Below are 13115 nucleotides of genomic sequence, written 5' to 3'. Positions count from 1 at the left end.
AATCTCACACTGCCTATATTTACCTGGGTGCAGCTCTACACCAGCTTTATATTTTGAATGTTAGGTAACAATTACCAAGAAGCAGCTCCATGGCAACCACAGATTACAGGCTTAATCTGATGCTGACAGGCACTGGTCCAGGGTTTGTGCTGTTTACGCCGCTGCAGGGTTTCGGTGTGTCCACAGGGGGCGTTCTGACCTCCGACCCTGTCTCAGTGCGCAACAATCCTGTTAGATCTGGCTGTCTGGCTCCGGCTCGGCACAACAAGACGTTTGTAATTGACAGAGATGTCACTTAGGATTCGGCAGAAGTTCTTCAACTGGAACGTCAGATTTGGTTGTATGAAATCATATTTACTGCTTTTAGTAACATCATCTGTTATAAGTACAGATGATTAGTACACATCTGTGTAAAAAGCCACAATACTCCAACTGCAATGAACAGAAAACAAAAAGCAAATACAGATTTCAATTCAAACAGAATTCATTTAAACAAGGTAATGGGCTAAAGTGAAGAAAGTGTTGATAATTCAGTGATTCAGCATGGAGGAAATATCAAAAGTAGATTGTGATACGCTGCGTTGAGACAGTGAAGTCTCTCTGAATAGGATGAACAGCAGAAATGAGTCCCAGGCCTCACAGCAGGGGCCGTCTGCTCCACTCTCACAATCCACCTTCATCCTGCAATGGGACAAAAGTCACATGTTCATTTGAGAGTGCTGTTAATAAATGGAAAAATCTTGATAATGTGTACACCACAGGCACGCATACACACACACACACATCCGGTGTGATGCACGTTCAGCCATGCACTTAATCTGAGCAAAACTTCAACCTGGGCTGTTCTGTAGAGTACAGAGGTCTGATTTGGAACTTTGACAGTGAAAGTTTAGGTATTATAAATGAGTCAAATGAGTCACGTTAGGTCTAGTTTGGGGTGAATTGGAAAACATGAGACGCATTCAGGTGCTTGGTTGTTTAGAAGGCTGCAAAGCAAGAATTTGATGTTATGGATGTGATCTTAGATGTGAATTCCTGAAATTGAGTGCAGCTTCCGTTGCGTGTGGGAAGGAATGATCCTGTTTAATGCTGCTACTCTATCACACAACAACCAATCTACCCACTTCCTTGCCTGCATGTGTCCAAATGTGATCAAATTTACACAGAAAACCCGCTTCCTTTTCCTGTTTCCCATCAGATGGGGATGTGATAGAATCCCAGCAATGCAGAAATAAATTAAGCAGTGATTTGGCCAAAGTTTCACATCAAACCCCAAAGAATGGTTGGCTCACTTCCACACAGAATGCACGGGTTCACTGATTCACTGGTCCACTTGAGTTGTTCCAGTAAGGAATTTTATTGCTTCCTTCTTTCCTGATTTTTCCAGTTTTAAGGCTTGACTTTAAACTGATGTTGTCTTAGAACGCAAGAATACATTGCAGGTATCCACATTGTTTACCTTCTGGATAAGAACTACAGAAGATCACAGCCAAAAATCCATTTATTAACATCTTATTAATATAGAACTATAGATTAAGGAATATAGTTTGTAGTGGACAAATCTTTTGACTTTTAATTGTCTTCATTTCTTGGGAACGGAGGACTTCACCAATTTCACAGAACAAATTTGGTTTACTGATCTCTCTAAAGGCTTTTGCAGCGATAGAGAGCACCTCTTGAGGAATCCTCTATGCCATCACAATGGAAACTTCCTGAAGAAGTCAAGACTCCTGCAACTTCAACTTCAACTGCAACTAAAATCATTATTATTATTGGTCTATTTGAGAGATTATAGCGCGAAAGAGAAACACAAAACAGAAGAAGAGGAACAGAGAGCATATATAGATGTGTATATAGATGTGATGTATAGATGTACATAAATGTAAACACATATCTATGTATCACATCTATGTGCTGAGTTTGTGTTTACCTCCTTGCTGTCCCGACAGTCCCCACAGAAGCAGCCCAGGCAGCCATTAATCACCTGGATGCCACAGAGGATCAACTGCATGCTGCTCATGGCCAGCAGTATGGAGAACAGCACCACGTGCCACATCACCATGTTTTTGGGGTACACACAGACATCCCACTTGCTCTGGTCGAACAGGTAGCTGCTGTTACTTCTGGGAGAGAAGAGAGCGGATCATAAGCTCGTATAGTTCAGCACATACACAGACAGCAGAAAATAGTAGTACAGCTGTTACTGTGTATGAGTATAGGAGAGGAAATAGAGTACTTGCATTATATTTTTGCACAAATGCAGTTAGAGGGGAACTTTCTAAAAAGGGACAGGCCCAGTATCTTACAAAATAATTTGTATTTTGGAAATACTGGATCACTTCCTGTCACAGCGTTGTTTTTATGGCAACATTGAGCGGTCGGCTTGGTGGTGTTTTGCCACAGTACAAATAAGAGAATTACACTGAAACTGAACAAAAGGGAACTAGATGGTTGTTAGAGAAAGAGAGGAATGAAAGGCTGTGGTAGAATATTAATATCCCACCATGCATTGTGTAATCATGCCTCAAACTTGGCTCCTGTAAACATTGGCGCCCTTTAAACATTGCTGTCATCCTGGTCAGCAGTAGTCTACACATTAACGACAGCCCGCACTTATTAACAGTTTCCAATCAGCTGATCGGTTTCATAGGGCCATTCTCTTTCTCTTGCTGTCAGAAGCAAAGCGTCTGCCAAATGATCGTAATGATCGTAATGTTTTTGCGTGCCTGAGCTTGTGAAATGAAATGCATCCGCCGTGCCAATCATCCCAACCCTGCGGCCAACATACACAATACAGTACACAGGTTGGAATTTTACCAAAGTTGCAAAGTAAGTTTCACTGACAGCAAATGTAGCTTAATCTGATTGTATAGACACAATCATCACAGGCTGCCTTTCACTTATACAAGAACAGAAAAGGTAGAGCCACATTGCCACCTAGTGGATATAAATAGCCTTACATGTTTCTGTTCTTTGAGCATGCCGACTGTGGCACCAACAAAGATAGGACACATCCAGCACTTTCTTTTTTCTGACCTTCTTGCTATTAACCCCATGGAACGCTTATATGAATGACTACGTTAACTCACGTGCTCATGTCTTTAAAGGGGTACTTCCATTCTTCATCTGCCACCTGGCACATGGGTCCTTTACCCAAACCTGAAGAGGCCACACTGACGCAGTAAATTGCTCCGACCAGGCCAAAAGCAGAAGAGAACACAGAGTTCAACATCTGGAAGAGAGACAGATGGATGTGTTATCTTGTATTCACCCGCACGGTGGTGAGGATTTCTGTTTTCTTTCCGGTATCTGCAGTTTCTGAAAGCCGGACATCTCTTTTTTGATCATTCCCATGGTTAATTCCATTGTTTTCAATTGAATGTTTTTGTTCTGAGGGAATAACCTTCAAATGTCATGACATTTGTGCGACTTGATTGATTTGATCTTTCAGGTGGGATCCTATAGGGCAGCAGACAGGCTTCAAAAGTGAGTATTATGTATAGTAGTAGTATGCAGACAAAATGCAAACTAATCAGCAGAGAGTACAGGCAGATTAAGTTCCTCTTCCTCACTGAGTGGGTATTTACTGCCCAGTTATGACTCCAAATTGACTGATTTATTACCATCCACTCCCTGATGCTTTCATAGCAGAGAAGAAAATGATATCTGCCCTTTTGTCGGTGCGATACTCCTGAAAGGTCTATTCAGTGCGGCGCCTGTATCACACATCGTCATAGATTACCTTTCCCTCATGTTTACATTTTACTGCCCATCATTATCTAAATTGAGCTTACGCATGTGTCTTTCAAATGACTTGACTCACCCGGCAACGGTTACCACAGCAACCTGCACCACAGCAACCCTTGCCCCCTGCCCTGATAGCGGAGCAACTCGGGCACAACATCTGAAAAGTTGAGAGAACGAGGTTTAGTTTGCATGGCGAGAATGAATTCCTAACAGGCCACAGCTTCTAAAATGCATTTGTGTGTGTGTGTGTGTGTGTGTGTGTGTGTGTGTGTGTGTGTGTGTGTGTGTGTGTGTGTGTGTGTGTGTGTGTGTGTGTGTGTGTGTGTGTGTGTGTGTGTGTTATACATTTGTGTCTATACCGCGTGCATGTGTTTTTATACATTTCTGCTTTATCGGTGTGTATGCTCTCTCTCTTATCCTCTAAACCAATATTTGTCAGTGACATCAGCACAGTGGTGGGTGGGGGAGGTCAGGGATCACCCTTGGGTGCAGTATCACCAAAACTGATCACACTCCACTCTCAAACTATAATATAAAGCTGATAAACGGTGACATAAACTTATTAAACAATCACCAAAGCTCACTCTGACACACTGGCCAGATTATACATTTATGAATTGTTTATTTTCCTGCTATTAATCTTTAAAATGTCAAGATAGCTGAATCAATCAGGCCTTTGTGTGTAATTGTGTCCCTTCGAAGAGGAAGTACTGGAGATCTGCTTATGTGTTGATAGCTTCAACTTTTTTTACATCCTTTTCTCCTTCCTTCCTCCTTTGAGTAGCTTTAAATTATTTAAAACACTTTCCATGCTATTTGATTACTTTATCTGCTTGGTCCAAAGATTTGTAAAAGCAAAATCCTGCCTGATCAAGATAACATTTTTATAGCTGCAGCATCAGATCAAATGCAAAAATGTTGAAGCCATTTTACTGGATTTCATTTATAAATAATCATAAACTGGGACATTGACAGATTAATTAGCTGATTTTCAATTACGTAGAAATTGTAAATAACTCAAAATGTATCTTTTAAAATAACTGAAATGTACACAAATTCATATCCAGGTAAGGTTTTTGAATCAGATTGAATGAAATTGAATGGGAAGGAAAGAAAATAACAACAATAATAATAATAAAAAAGCTTCAAGACAGATTTGATTTGGTTTACACAGAACAGAATGCATGACTCCAAAAGTAAGCAGGTTTCAGTCCAGACGTGGTAGATTTACAGCGATCATGATGCAGTACTCACAAACAGGCCCCCTCCGATGAGCCCCCCCATGAGCCAGACTTCCAGGGTGATATTCTTGTTCTCCAGGCTCTGTCCATCGGGGAAGAACAGCAGCAGGTTGGCGATCATGCAGATGAACGCTGAAGGCAGCAGGATGAGGCCCACCAGACGGGCACATTTCCCTGTACAACACATAGTTTCTCAGCTTTTTCTTCTTTCTATGTCTGTTTCGTCAAAGGTAAAATAACGACCAAAACTTCAACAACTGGCTCCCAAAAAGCAATGAGACGAGTGAGCAGCAGCTCAACCTGCAGCCACTCTGAGGCAAAGGCAAACACCGGCAGTGACAGTTAAGCACGGGGGGAACAAAGGCCGAGCAATGGTGTGACTGCCTGTAATCTTATTTCATCTAATGTTGGACCACAATATGTTCTCTTGGACTTCAGATAAGAACAAGTTAATCTAGGAGGGGAAGAAGAAGTTGTGAATGTGTGTGTGTTCAGGGGATGTGGTGCCCTTTGATACCTGCTGCTCCTACTGACGACGATGATGATGAAAGATTGTTACTTCTATTTATGGCCTATTGCTAAGTAAACAGAGGGATTGGCACACAGTAATGCTTAATGACTCCTTTGTTGACCTTTTGGAGCAAAGATATGGAGTGAACAAGATTCTGTGCATCAGAAGTATGATGAATACTTCATATACAATTATATCCTGAGACCCAGCCCATTGACTTGTGTCCTCTGTAGGGGACATTTTGTTCACATGCATCTCCTCTTTACTCTTATGAGCTACTCTATCAATCACTGCTGCATTGTACAGAGGCTATCCTGGGCTTTCCAGTGATATTGGAAAAATTCAATAATAAGACAAAAAGTCTAAATTGCAAGAGGTTTTTTAAAATTATCCCTAAACAGACAGGAAATCACAGAAAAAAAGGAAATTGTAGGTCGCCATCAGACCCAAAGGATATCATCAACATCCACTTCCATTTGGAATTAGCAACATCTTTTTGTCAACTAAGAATCACTGGGGTTAGGTCCTTCAAAAATGTATTTTGGGTGAAGTAAAGACAACCTGAGACCCCAGAGGCTTGAAAACAAACTTTTTTTTGTATGTTTTAATTGAAGCAGGCATTTGACAGAGGCAGAGACCCAGAGGGAGAAAGAAAAAGAAGAACTTAGACCCTGAGGCAAAATAGGCAATATGAGGTACAAGTAATTTCAAATGGAAACAACCGAAAGCCACGGCCGCCGTGGGTTTGTGAGAACAGAGCAGAGTCTAGAATGGCATCAGTGATGCTGATACGATGATCTCATAGGTACAGTTCTTATGTGTCTATGTGGATGGTGTCAAACAGCAGTGTAGGCAGCTACAGGAGGCATCATAGGCTGTGGTGAAGAGAAAGAGAGAAAAATGTGTGTCCTACTTCACTTTCCTACTTTCTTAGTAGCTTCATACAGATCAATGATTATTGTACAGTAGTTTATTGTAGAATTGTTCAGCCTTGGTGGAGGTATGAACCCCTCAAGTTTACTTTTTTCCTCACATCATTTGCAGAATTCATCCCCCAGATTTTTGGGGCAAGTCAAAACAAATATGGTCTCATATTCACAACAGGTGTTTTGATCTCTATCGTCTCTTTCAGATGCAGTTCAGTGGATTTCCCTGAGGTTTTGCTTTCAGTTTCTTCACAGTCCACACGTGAACACACACCTCACATGCCATCACTTCACTTTGGAAAGCCCCATACCTTCTTGGAAGTGTCTATAATGCCCTCGTTGGGTGTTGTTAGTTGCAGCCGAAGAAGCAATCGGGTGAGACGGTGTTTCCAGCTGCAATGGCAGGCAAGTTTGTTTTTCTATTATAACCTAAAAGCATTTTTGATGTTGCAACACTCATGTTGCAGATAATATTATTGAAGGAATACAGTACATTGATTCCTCAAATAAGGAACAAGTCATACATTGTGATCTACTGTATATGCGCCATGTAATGAGTTTTGTCTACAGCCCCAGAGGAATTGAATGATATTTCATTACTCAGCTAACAATAACTCTCTTCTTAATCTCGACTGAACAACTTAAGTTTAGTTAAGTTAGTGGCGTTTCTCTTTTTCATTTTTGGATTGTGTAATGCAACATTCCTGCGACAAGCCCTCATTCCCTTTCCATTCACTGCATCTCTTTCTTTCTGAAATGTAAACTGACAATCCAAATTCAGAATAGCCTCTTGTTATTTATGTATGAAAGCATTTAAAAACAAATAAAGAATATGCATAAATAGAATAGAAAAGAGACTCTCTACATGTTGGATGATGATAAATAAAGACTGAATTATGGTTTCTAGTTGCACATACATGACAAAAAATATCTCCTTTAATTTTCAGTTTTACCTCCAGAGCAGAAATCATTACTAAATCTAACTAAATAATGGATACTTGATGGATAATCTAATAGTTTTTGCCCATTAACATCCTCTACAGGCCAGCCAACATCAATGACTGTGGGCTTTGCACTGAGGCTTAAACTGGATCCTCCCCAAGTCAGACCACCAAGACTCCCAGGTGAGTACATACACAGGTATCATCAAGTTTATCCTTTACAAATAATACAATCAGGTTACTTGTTTGCATCTGAACTGAAGTAAACTGTTTTGTTATTCTTGCCTCTAGTTTCTGTCATCGTATGGTTTGCAGTCATAAATCTGGCACGAGTCATCATTGGTTTGTAATCACAGTTATATTCGCTTCTTTCAATAATCCTCAACTGTTTTGCACCCAATCATCACTCTGCATGCATCTGTTCACAGGTGTTGTGTATTTCAAGGAGTGTCCTCAGCAGCCAAACATCCCAAACTACATCTTAGGTCTGGTTTTGTGGTCCCTGATTATGATCCAATTGATGAGTTACGGGTCTCAGCCACAGCCGCCCCCAAGCTGCCTCAAAGCCTGTGTGATGGTCATGATGAGCCTGTTTATCTTCTGCTGGATCCTGGCTGGTAAGAGGTCAAATGTATAGTTATTAAATGTTTTGATATATTGCACTTCCTCACAGAAATCATAATGGGTTAGTTGATTTATTGTCCCATATTACTTCTACTGTAGGTGATGTATGGGTCTTCTCAGTCTATCAGCCCAACTACGATCCTACAGCAGCTGATGGTCTTTACTGTAACAAGACCCTGTACACGTTTGCTTTCTGGAACGCACTTTTGGAGACTTTCGCAATGGTGGCCATGCTGACCAAGAATTGCATCGGACTGATGTGCTGCGTCATACTGGACCCTGCACCAACAAACACAGAGTTCTATAGGAATGTGTGAGACATTATGGTGCAGAACCTTATAGTTAAAACACTCAATCACACAATAATTCTAATAGTCTTTTGGAGTGAGAAACACAGGAATTAGTACTTCTATTCTAATATCTTTAATAAGTGCCCAGGTGGGGGAATTTGCAGTGTTACAGCAGTAAAGGACAAAGGGCCGCATGACAAACAAGAGGATCTAGAACACAGCAAGTAAGATCTTTTTATTTTTTATCCTAGGCGGGCCAGCAGGGGGTTTGCAGTTTGGAATGGCTCGAGTCTTTTGTTTTTCCCCACAAGGAAGATCTTAACACACATCAAACACGTAACAGAAATGTTCCCATACCGGGAGTTGAACCCGGGCCACCTGGGTGAAAACCAGGAATCCTAACCGCTAGACCATATGGGACTTTGTTCACTATTGCTTGTCTGTCCTAGACACGAATCACCTTAGGATTTGCCTTGGTGAAAGTGAATATATGAAGAAGTATATATATATATAACACTATATCAGATGAAATGTCAATATATGGTCAGAAATAAGAGGCTGGCTCCATTATTTTTAGAATCAATGAAACATTATTGACACAGTTGGACAAGAAAAGTAGTAGTAAATATGAATAAATTATACATCACACAGAATATATTTAGTACCATGTCAATATTCAACTGCAAATACCATCTACTTCAGTTTTTAAAGTTCCAAGCGATGTGCAATGATAAAAATATGTAATACATTGGCTCTTGTGTATTTTTTTACATATATTTAAAGGTCAATCATGTATGTGCTATAAATATGTTAAAAGGAGAACATGTTACAAATATATACACATAGAGTATATTTCAGATGGAGCTAAGGTGTCATCTATGCAAAAAAAATGTAGGTGTGTATCTGGTGTGTACTGTAGGCCAGATGATATATTTATCTCAGCTATGTAAGGTCAGCTGCATCTATTTCTGTTACATATATTTCATAAAGATGCAATAAAAGGTGCCCACATATGGAAATGCTCTAATATAAATGGCATAGTAGCAGACAGACGATTTTTTGTGCATGTGTACAATGTTGTATTACATCTTTTCCCATTGTGAAAACGGTTATTTAACCTGATTTTGTTTAGGGAATTCTTTTTAAATCACGTGTTTGTTGTACTTCCATTTAAAACTGTTTGCATTGTTTCAAAAACGTTCCTGCTGCTTTTATAAATCTCTTAATCAAAGAAGTCCAATATTGTGCAACGAGAGTGGGGGAGGTCATCATGCAAACCCCGCTTCTCTTTCTCGCGAGAACAAATGTGGACAAAAGTGCCTCCAGCTGTCCAACCAGCCAATGCGGTGAAGGTAAACAGTGTCCGGCCCCTAGCTGTGCCCGCTGCCGTCATCAAACCTGGTTGAATACTTAAGTCTCAAAGAGTTAAACTGTCCATCCACTTGTCCATGACGGTCCAGCTATAACGCTCCAGGATTGATCCCCACTTAACCAGCGACCACTCTTAACTTTCTGCAATGTCAGGCAAGTCCCCCTCCCCCCCACACACTCTGTCTCTATTTACATGTTTCTGGAAGTTTCACAAAGTCATACAATAAACCGTGATGACTGGATGGACAGAAATAAGAGCTAAAGTGGTTTGGATCCTGGGGCGGAGTTACACACAGGGCGGAAACACACGTTTATGCATCTGAATCGGATCAAAAACAATCGATTTGATTGATAGGAGTACTAATCCAGACAGCAGCATGATGGAGGTACGTGTGCAGCTACCGATGGAAGCAATAACCCATCAGTTTGCCGCCTCCGTGGTATTTGGTTCAACTATGTTTTCTTAATACAGAGCGATGGGTTATTGAAGCAAGCCGAGGTAAGAGCTTTCTTTCAATGCATTGCTTGTTTATTTGTTTTTCCAGCGAGTTTTATAGCTAATAATTGAAAAACGCATCATTCTAAACGTGACGTGAAACGAGTCAGCCGTAACAATTATTGGAACGCTGTTATCCATTACTGGTGTTTGATTTGACAAGTAAAGTCTCAATCGGTGTTGCTGTTCACCGAATCCTGAACCCTGGTCGAACTCTGACAGCTCTGACAGCTAAATCAATTAGCAACCCTGAAAATGTGCGAGGGAGGCACAGTGGCTCAGTGGGTTCCGCTTTGGAACCGGAGGGTCGCCGGTTCGAGCCCCTGCCGAGGTTCCCCTGAGCAAGGCACCGAAACCTTAATTGCTCCCCCCTCTGCGAAGGGTGGTAATGTAATGTAAGTCGCTTTGGATAAAAGCGTCTGCCAAATGATCGTAATGTAATGTAATACGGGTTATATTGCACATTATACCTAAACTGTGGGTGTAGAAATAGTCGCGCTCCTATGTGAGGTTATGCAAAATAAATAAACCCGAACAGACATTAATCCTCCAGAGCGTTAAATGAACACAGCGAGTTTGAACGGGATGTTATTGGGTTTTTTTTGCGTCAACAACGCTTCGAAGTCCTTCAACATAAAGTGTCCGGGTAGAACAGTCCGGTCTCACGTTGTCGAAAAGGTTCCCACACCTTATGAGCAATACAATGCGACAATATTACCAGTTAGTTTCCCTAGTTTGGGGTTACAACTGTCTTGTAGAGCTTTTTTTAATTTAACAGAACATTGAAACAATTTTATTATGGAAAAGGAAGGGATAGTAATTGAAGTGTGCGATCAGAACGTACACCTTTATAGCATATCAGTGTATGTACTTCACTGTTGATGCTGAGCTCACCAAAGAACCATACAACAAAACAAGATACTGTAGCAGGTAAATGTAGGTCCAATCTATTGTACATATTTTGCAGAGACACAAAACTATTCAGTTGATGACGAGAGACCTGAGCCACTTCTGTGCACAGAGACAGATTGTGAACTGCAGCACTGTCCCCTGTGTCCTTATAAATCACCAGCATACAAAATGTACTAGCACATCAACAACCACATAAAAGCATTGGTCAGGTATGAAGGTATGTAATGATTTATTACTATTGTAGTCTATGATGTTACACAGCATTACTAGATAGATAGATAGATAGATAGATAGATAGATAGATAGATAGATAGATAGATAGCCTTTAAATGTCTATCTGACTTTACTGAATTGTATCAAAACATGAACTACCTGCAGTTGATTCTTAAGATCAACATTGATAAAATACATTTAAGATCAAATAAATTCCAGAGCGTTTGCGCGGTTGTTGGTTGGATTTAGCTGTGAGGGCAAATGAGAATGGCATAAGCAGGAGTTACTCCCCCTGCTTGTGTAACCCTGCCCAGGATCCAAAACGCAGCGAAGGATAGGATACAACCAGGTAATGCAAATGTAACAAGGTGGGGGACATAATGGTGAGCTGACCTCTGACCCATCAAGCAAGGGAAGGCAGGCTGTGGATCATGAGGAGAGAGCAACTTGGATCAAACCCACTGAGGGTGTCTGTTTGTGAAAGATCTGAAACACCCAGTGCCCCCGGCTGTATCTATTGCAAGATATGTCATCCTCCAATTTCACTTAATATCATTCTGTTTTTTTTGTACACAGTCGAGGTGTCAGAACTGATTTCCAAGTGCTTGCAGGCCCGGGACATGGCTTACTGCCCATACAGCCGATTCCCTGTCGGTGCTGCGGTGTTGGCAGCAGATGGCACCATAATTACAGGTAATATTCCTGTGAGTGTATTCTCTCTTTTCATGATATGCACGTCCATCAGAAATGGCTGAAAGAAAGCGTCTGTTTGTTTTTCTCATGTTTCCAGGCTGTAATGTGGAGAATGCCTCCTACGGCCTGACCGTGTGTGCAGAGAGGACGGCCATACAGAGAGCTGTGGTGGAAGGGCACAGGCAGTTCACCGCCATCGCTGTGACATGGTGAGACACGGAATGAGGAGACATTTCAGGGTTGATTCATCACATGTTCTTATGCTTTATCTTCTCCTCTCCAGTGATATCGAAGACCGTTTTGTTGGACCATGTGGAGCTTGTCGACAGGTTCTAATGGAGGTGAGGGCATGATGCATAAACCAGTGACCGCGACCTCGTGAGGGTCCCTTTGTGTACACTAGGGGTCGCTGTGCTCCACTGGCCTGTAAAGTGTAAACACTCCTGTATGGCAGATGTGCTGTCTCATCCAACCACAACACACTCAAACTCAATGACTTCTGTTAATCTTGTGTTTTATTAACTTTTAGTACTCTCATGCCTGTGTTCACCTCTGTCTTTCACCAGTTTGGCACCGACTGGATCGTGTACTTAACCAAACCGGATGGATCTTACAAGGAAACCAGCCTCAGTGAACTGTTGCCTCTTGCTTTTTCTCCAGCACACCTAAAAAAGGACAAATGAAGCCTCCACAGCACCCTTTCATTTCAGTCATACGGTATAACGGACTTGTATTGTATTTACTGTAACATAAGCATTTGACTGTATGTAATGTTACTACACATATTCTTTCATATATTACATCTCATATATTCATATATTACATTTCTGTTGGAACAAAATATTGTTTACCTTTACAAAATTGACATCAAAGTTAATATTTTAAATAAAAAGCCTTCAAAGTGTGAGACAACGAATGTAAGGGCAATTTTCAACTTCCGTTTTTTACAGAAAGTTTGAGAATCCCTACATGACCCCCCCAAATGGTATCGTCTTTGTATATGTTGTATACATTTAATAAATGAAAAAGCCAAGATGAACTAGATTTGGTATTGTATATTGAGATCATTGTTGAAACTTTTGTTAGCTTAGTTGGCATCAATGTCGTTGTAATTTTGTGTTTTGTAATTAGAAATGTAATGAAAGTTACT

At 40.9% G+C, this 13115-nt stretch overlaps 3 protein-coding genes and 1 non-coding gene across 5 annotated transcripts; 2 read left to right on the top strand and 2 right to left on the bottom strand.

Moving 5' to 3' along the window:
* Nucleotides 1-333: 333 nt before the first annotated feature.
* tm4sf5 (transmembrane 4 L six family member 5) lies at nucleotides 334-5454 on the bottom strand. The gene is made up of 5 exons (XM_076161581.1): nucleotides 5002-5454; nucleotides 3824-3904; nucleotides 3090-3232; nucleotides 1931-2123; nucleotides 334-681 (listed from the first exon to the last, which is right to left on the bottom strand). Exons 1-5 carry the CDS (start codon nucleotides 5173-5175, stop codon nucleotides 664-666), a joined length of 609 nt encoding a protein of 202 aa, XP_076017696.1. The 5' UTR covers nucleotides 5176-5454; the 3' UTR covers nucleotides 334-663.
* A 1238-nt stretch (nucleotides 5455-6692) lies between these two features.
* On the top strand, nucleotides 6693-9313 carry LOC143008957 (transmembrane protein 272-like). Its single transcript, XM_076160949.1, has 5 exons — nucleotides 6693-6830; nucleotides 7469-7549; nucleotides 7658-7708; nucleotides 7795-7983; nucleotides 8090-9313. Exons 1-5 carry the CDS (start codon nucleotides 6824-6826, stop codon nucleotides 8305-8307), a joined length of 546 nt encoding a protein of 181 aa, XP_076017064.1. The 5' UTR covers nucleotides 6693-6823; the 3' UTR covers nucleotides 8308-9313.
* trnae-uuc (transfer RNA glutamic acid (anticodon UUC)) lies at nucleotides 8629-8700 on the bottom strand. The gene has a single exon. It is a non-coding gene; the product is annotated as a tRNA-Glu (tRNA).
* A 361-nt stretch (nucleotides 9314-9674) lies between the features above and the next one.
* Nucleotides 9675-12729, top strand: LOC143009023 (cytidine deaminase). 2 transcript variants are annotated; one of them, XM_076161027.1, is made up of 6 exons: nucleotides 9675-9804; nucleotides 10124-10150; nucleotides 11849-11965; nucleotides 12063-12174; nucleotides 12249-12306; nucleotides 12532-12729. In XM_076161027.1, the coding sequence occupies exons 1-6, from the start codon at nucleotides 9798-9800 to the stop codon at nucleotides 12646-12648; spliced, it is 438 nt and encodes a 145-aa protein (XP_076017142.1). In that variant the 5' UTR covers nucleotides 9675-9797; the 3' UTR covers nucleotides 12649-12729. The 2 variants fall into 2 exon arrangements, with proteins under 2 accessions (XP_076017142.1, XP_076017150.1); XM_076161035.1 differs by lacking the exon at nucleotides 10124-10150.
* The last annotated feature ends 386 nt before the right edge of the window (nucleotides 12730-13115 follow it).

This window comes from Genypterus blacodes, unplaced genomic scaffold (genome assembly GCF_046128005.1).
Source record: "Genypterus blacodes isolate CSIRO-AG114 ecotype Tasmania unplaced genomic scaffold, CSIRO-AGI_Gbla_v1 ptg000011l_1, whole genome shotgun sequence".
Lineage (NCBI taxonomy): Eukaryota > Metazoa > Chordata > Actinopteri > Ophidiiformes > Ophidiidae > Genypterus > Genypterus blacodes.
Note: the sequence above shows the minus strand (reverse complement) of the source record. Positions and strands in the feature narration are given on the sequence as shown.

Bases quoted from the DNA above. Each gene is read 5' to 3' on its own strand.
- LOC143008957 (XM_076160949.1), top strand. The intron at 7,709-7,794 runs GTTTGTAATCAC...ATCTGTTCACAG, and splicing joins TCTGGCACGAGTCATCATTG to GTGTTGTGTATTTCAAGGAG. The intron at 7,984-8,089 runs GTAAGAGGTCAA...CTTCTACTGTAG, and splicing joins CTTCTGCTGGATCCTGGCTG to GTGATGTATGGGTCTTCTCA.
- tm4sf5 (XM_076161581.1), bottom strand. From the start codon at position 5,175: ATGTGTTGTACAGGGAAATGTGCCCGTCTGGTGGGCCTCATCCTGCTG. The intron at 3,905-5,001 runs GTGAGTACTGCA...TCAACTTTTCAG, and splicing joins TCATCGGAGGGGGCCTGTTT to ATGTTGTGCCCGAGTTGCTC. The intron at 2,124-3,089 runs GTGAGTTAACGT...CTTCTCTCCCAG, and splicing joins CCCTTTAAAGACATGAGCAC to AAGTAACAGCAGCTACCTGT.
- LOC143009023 (XM_076161027.1), top strand. The intron at 10,151-11,848 runs GTAAGAGCTTTC...TTTTGTACACAG, and splicing joins GGTTATTGAAGCAAGCCGAG to TCGAGGTGTCAGAACTGATT. The intron at 12,307-12,531 runs GTGAGGGCATGA...GTCTTTCACCAG, and splicing joins GTCGACAGGTTCTAATGGAG to TTTGGCACCGACTGGATCGT.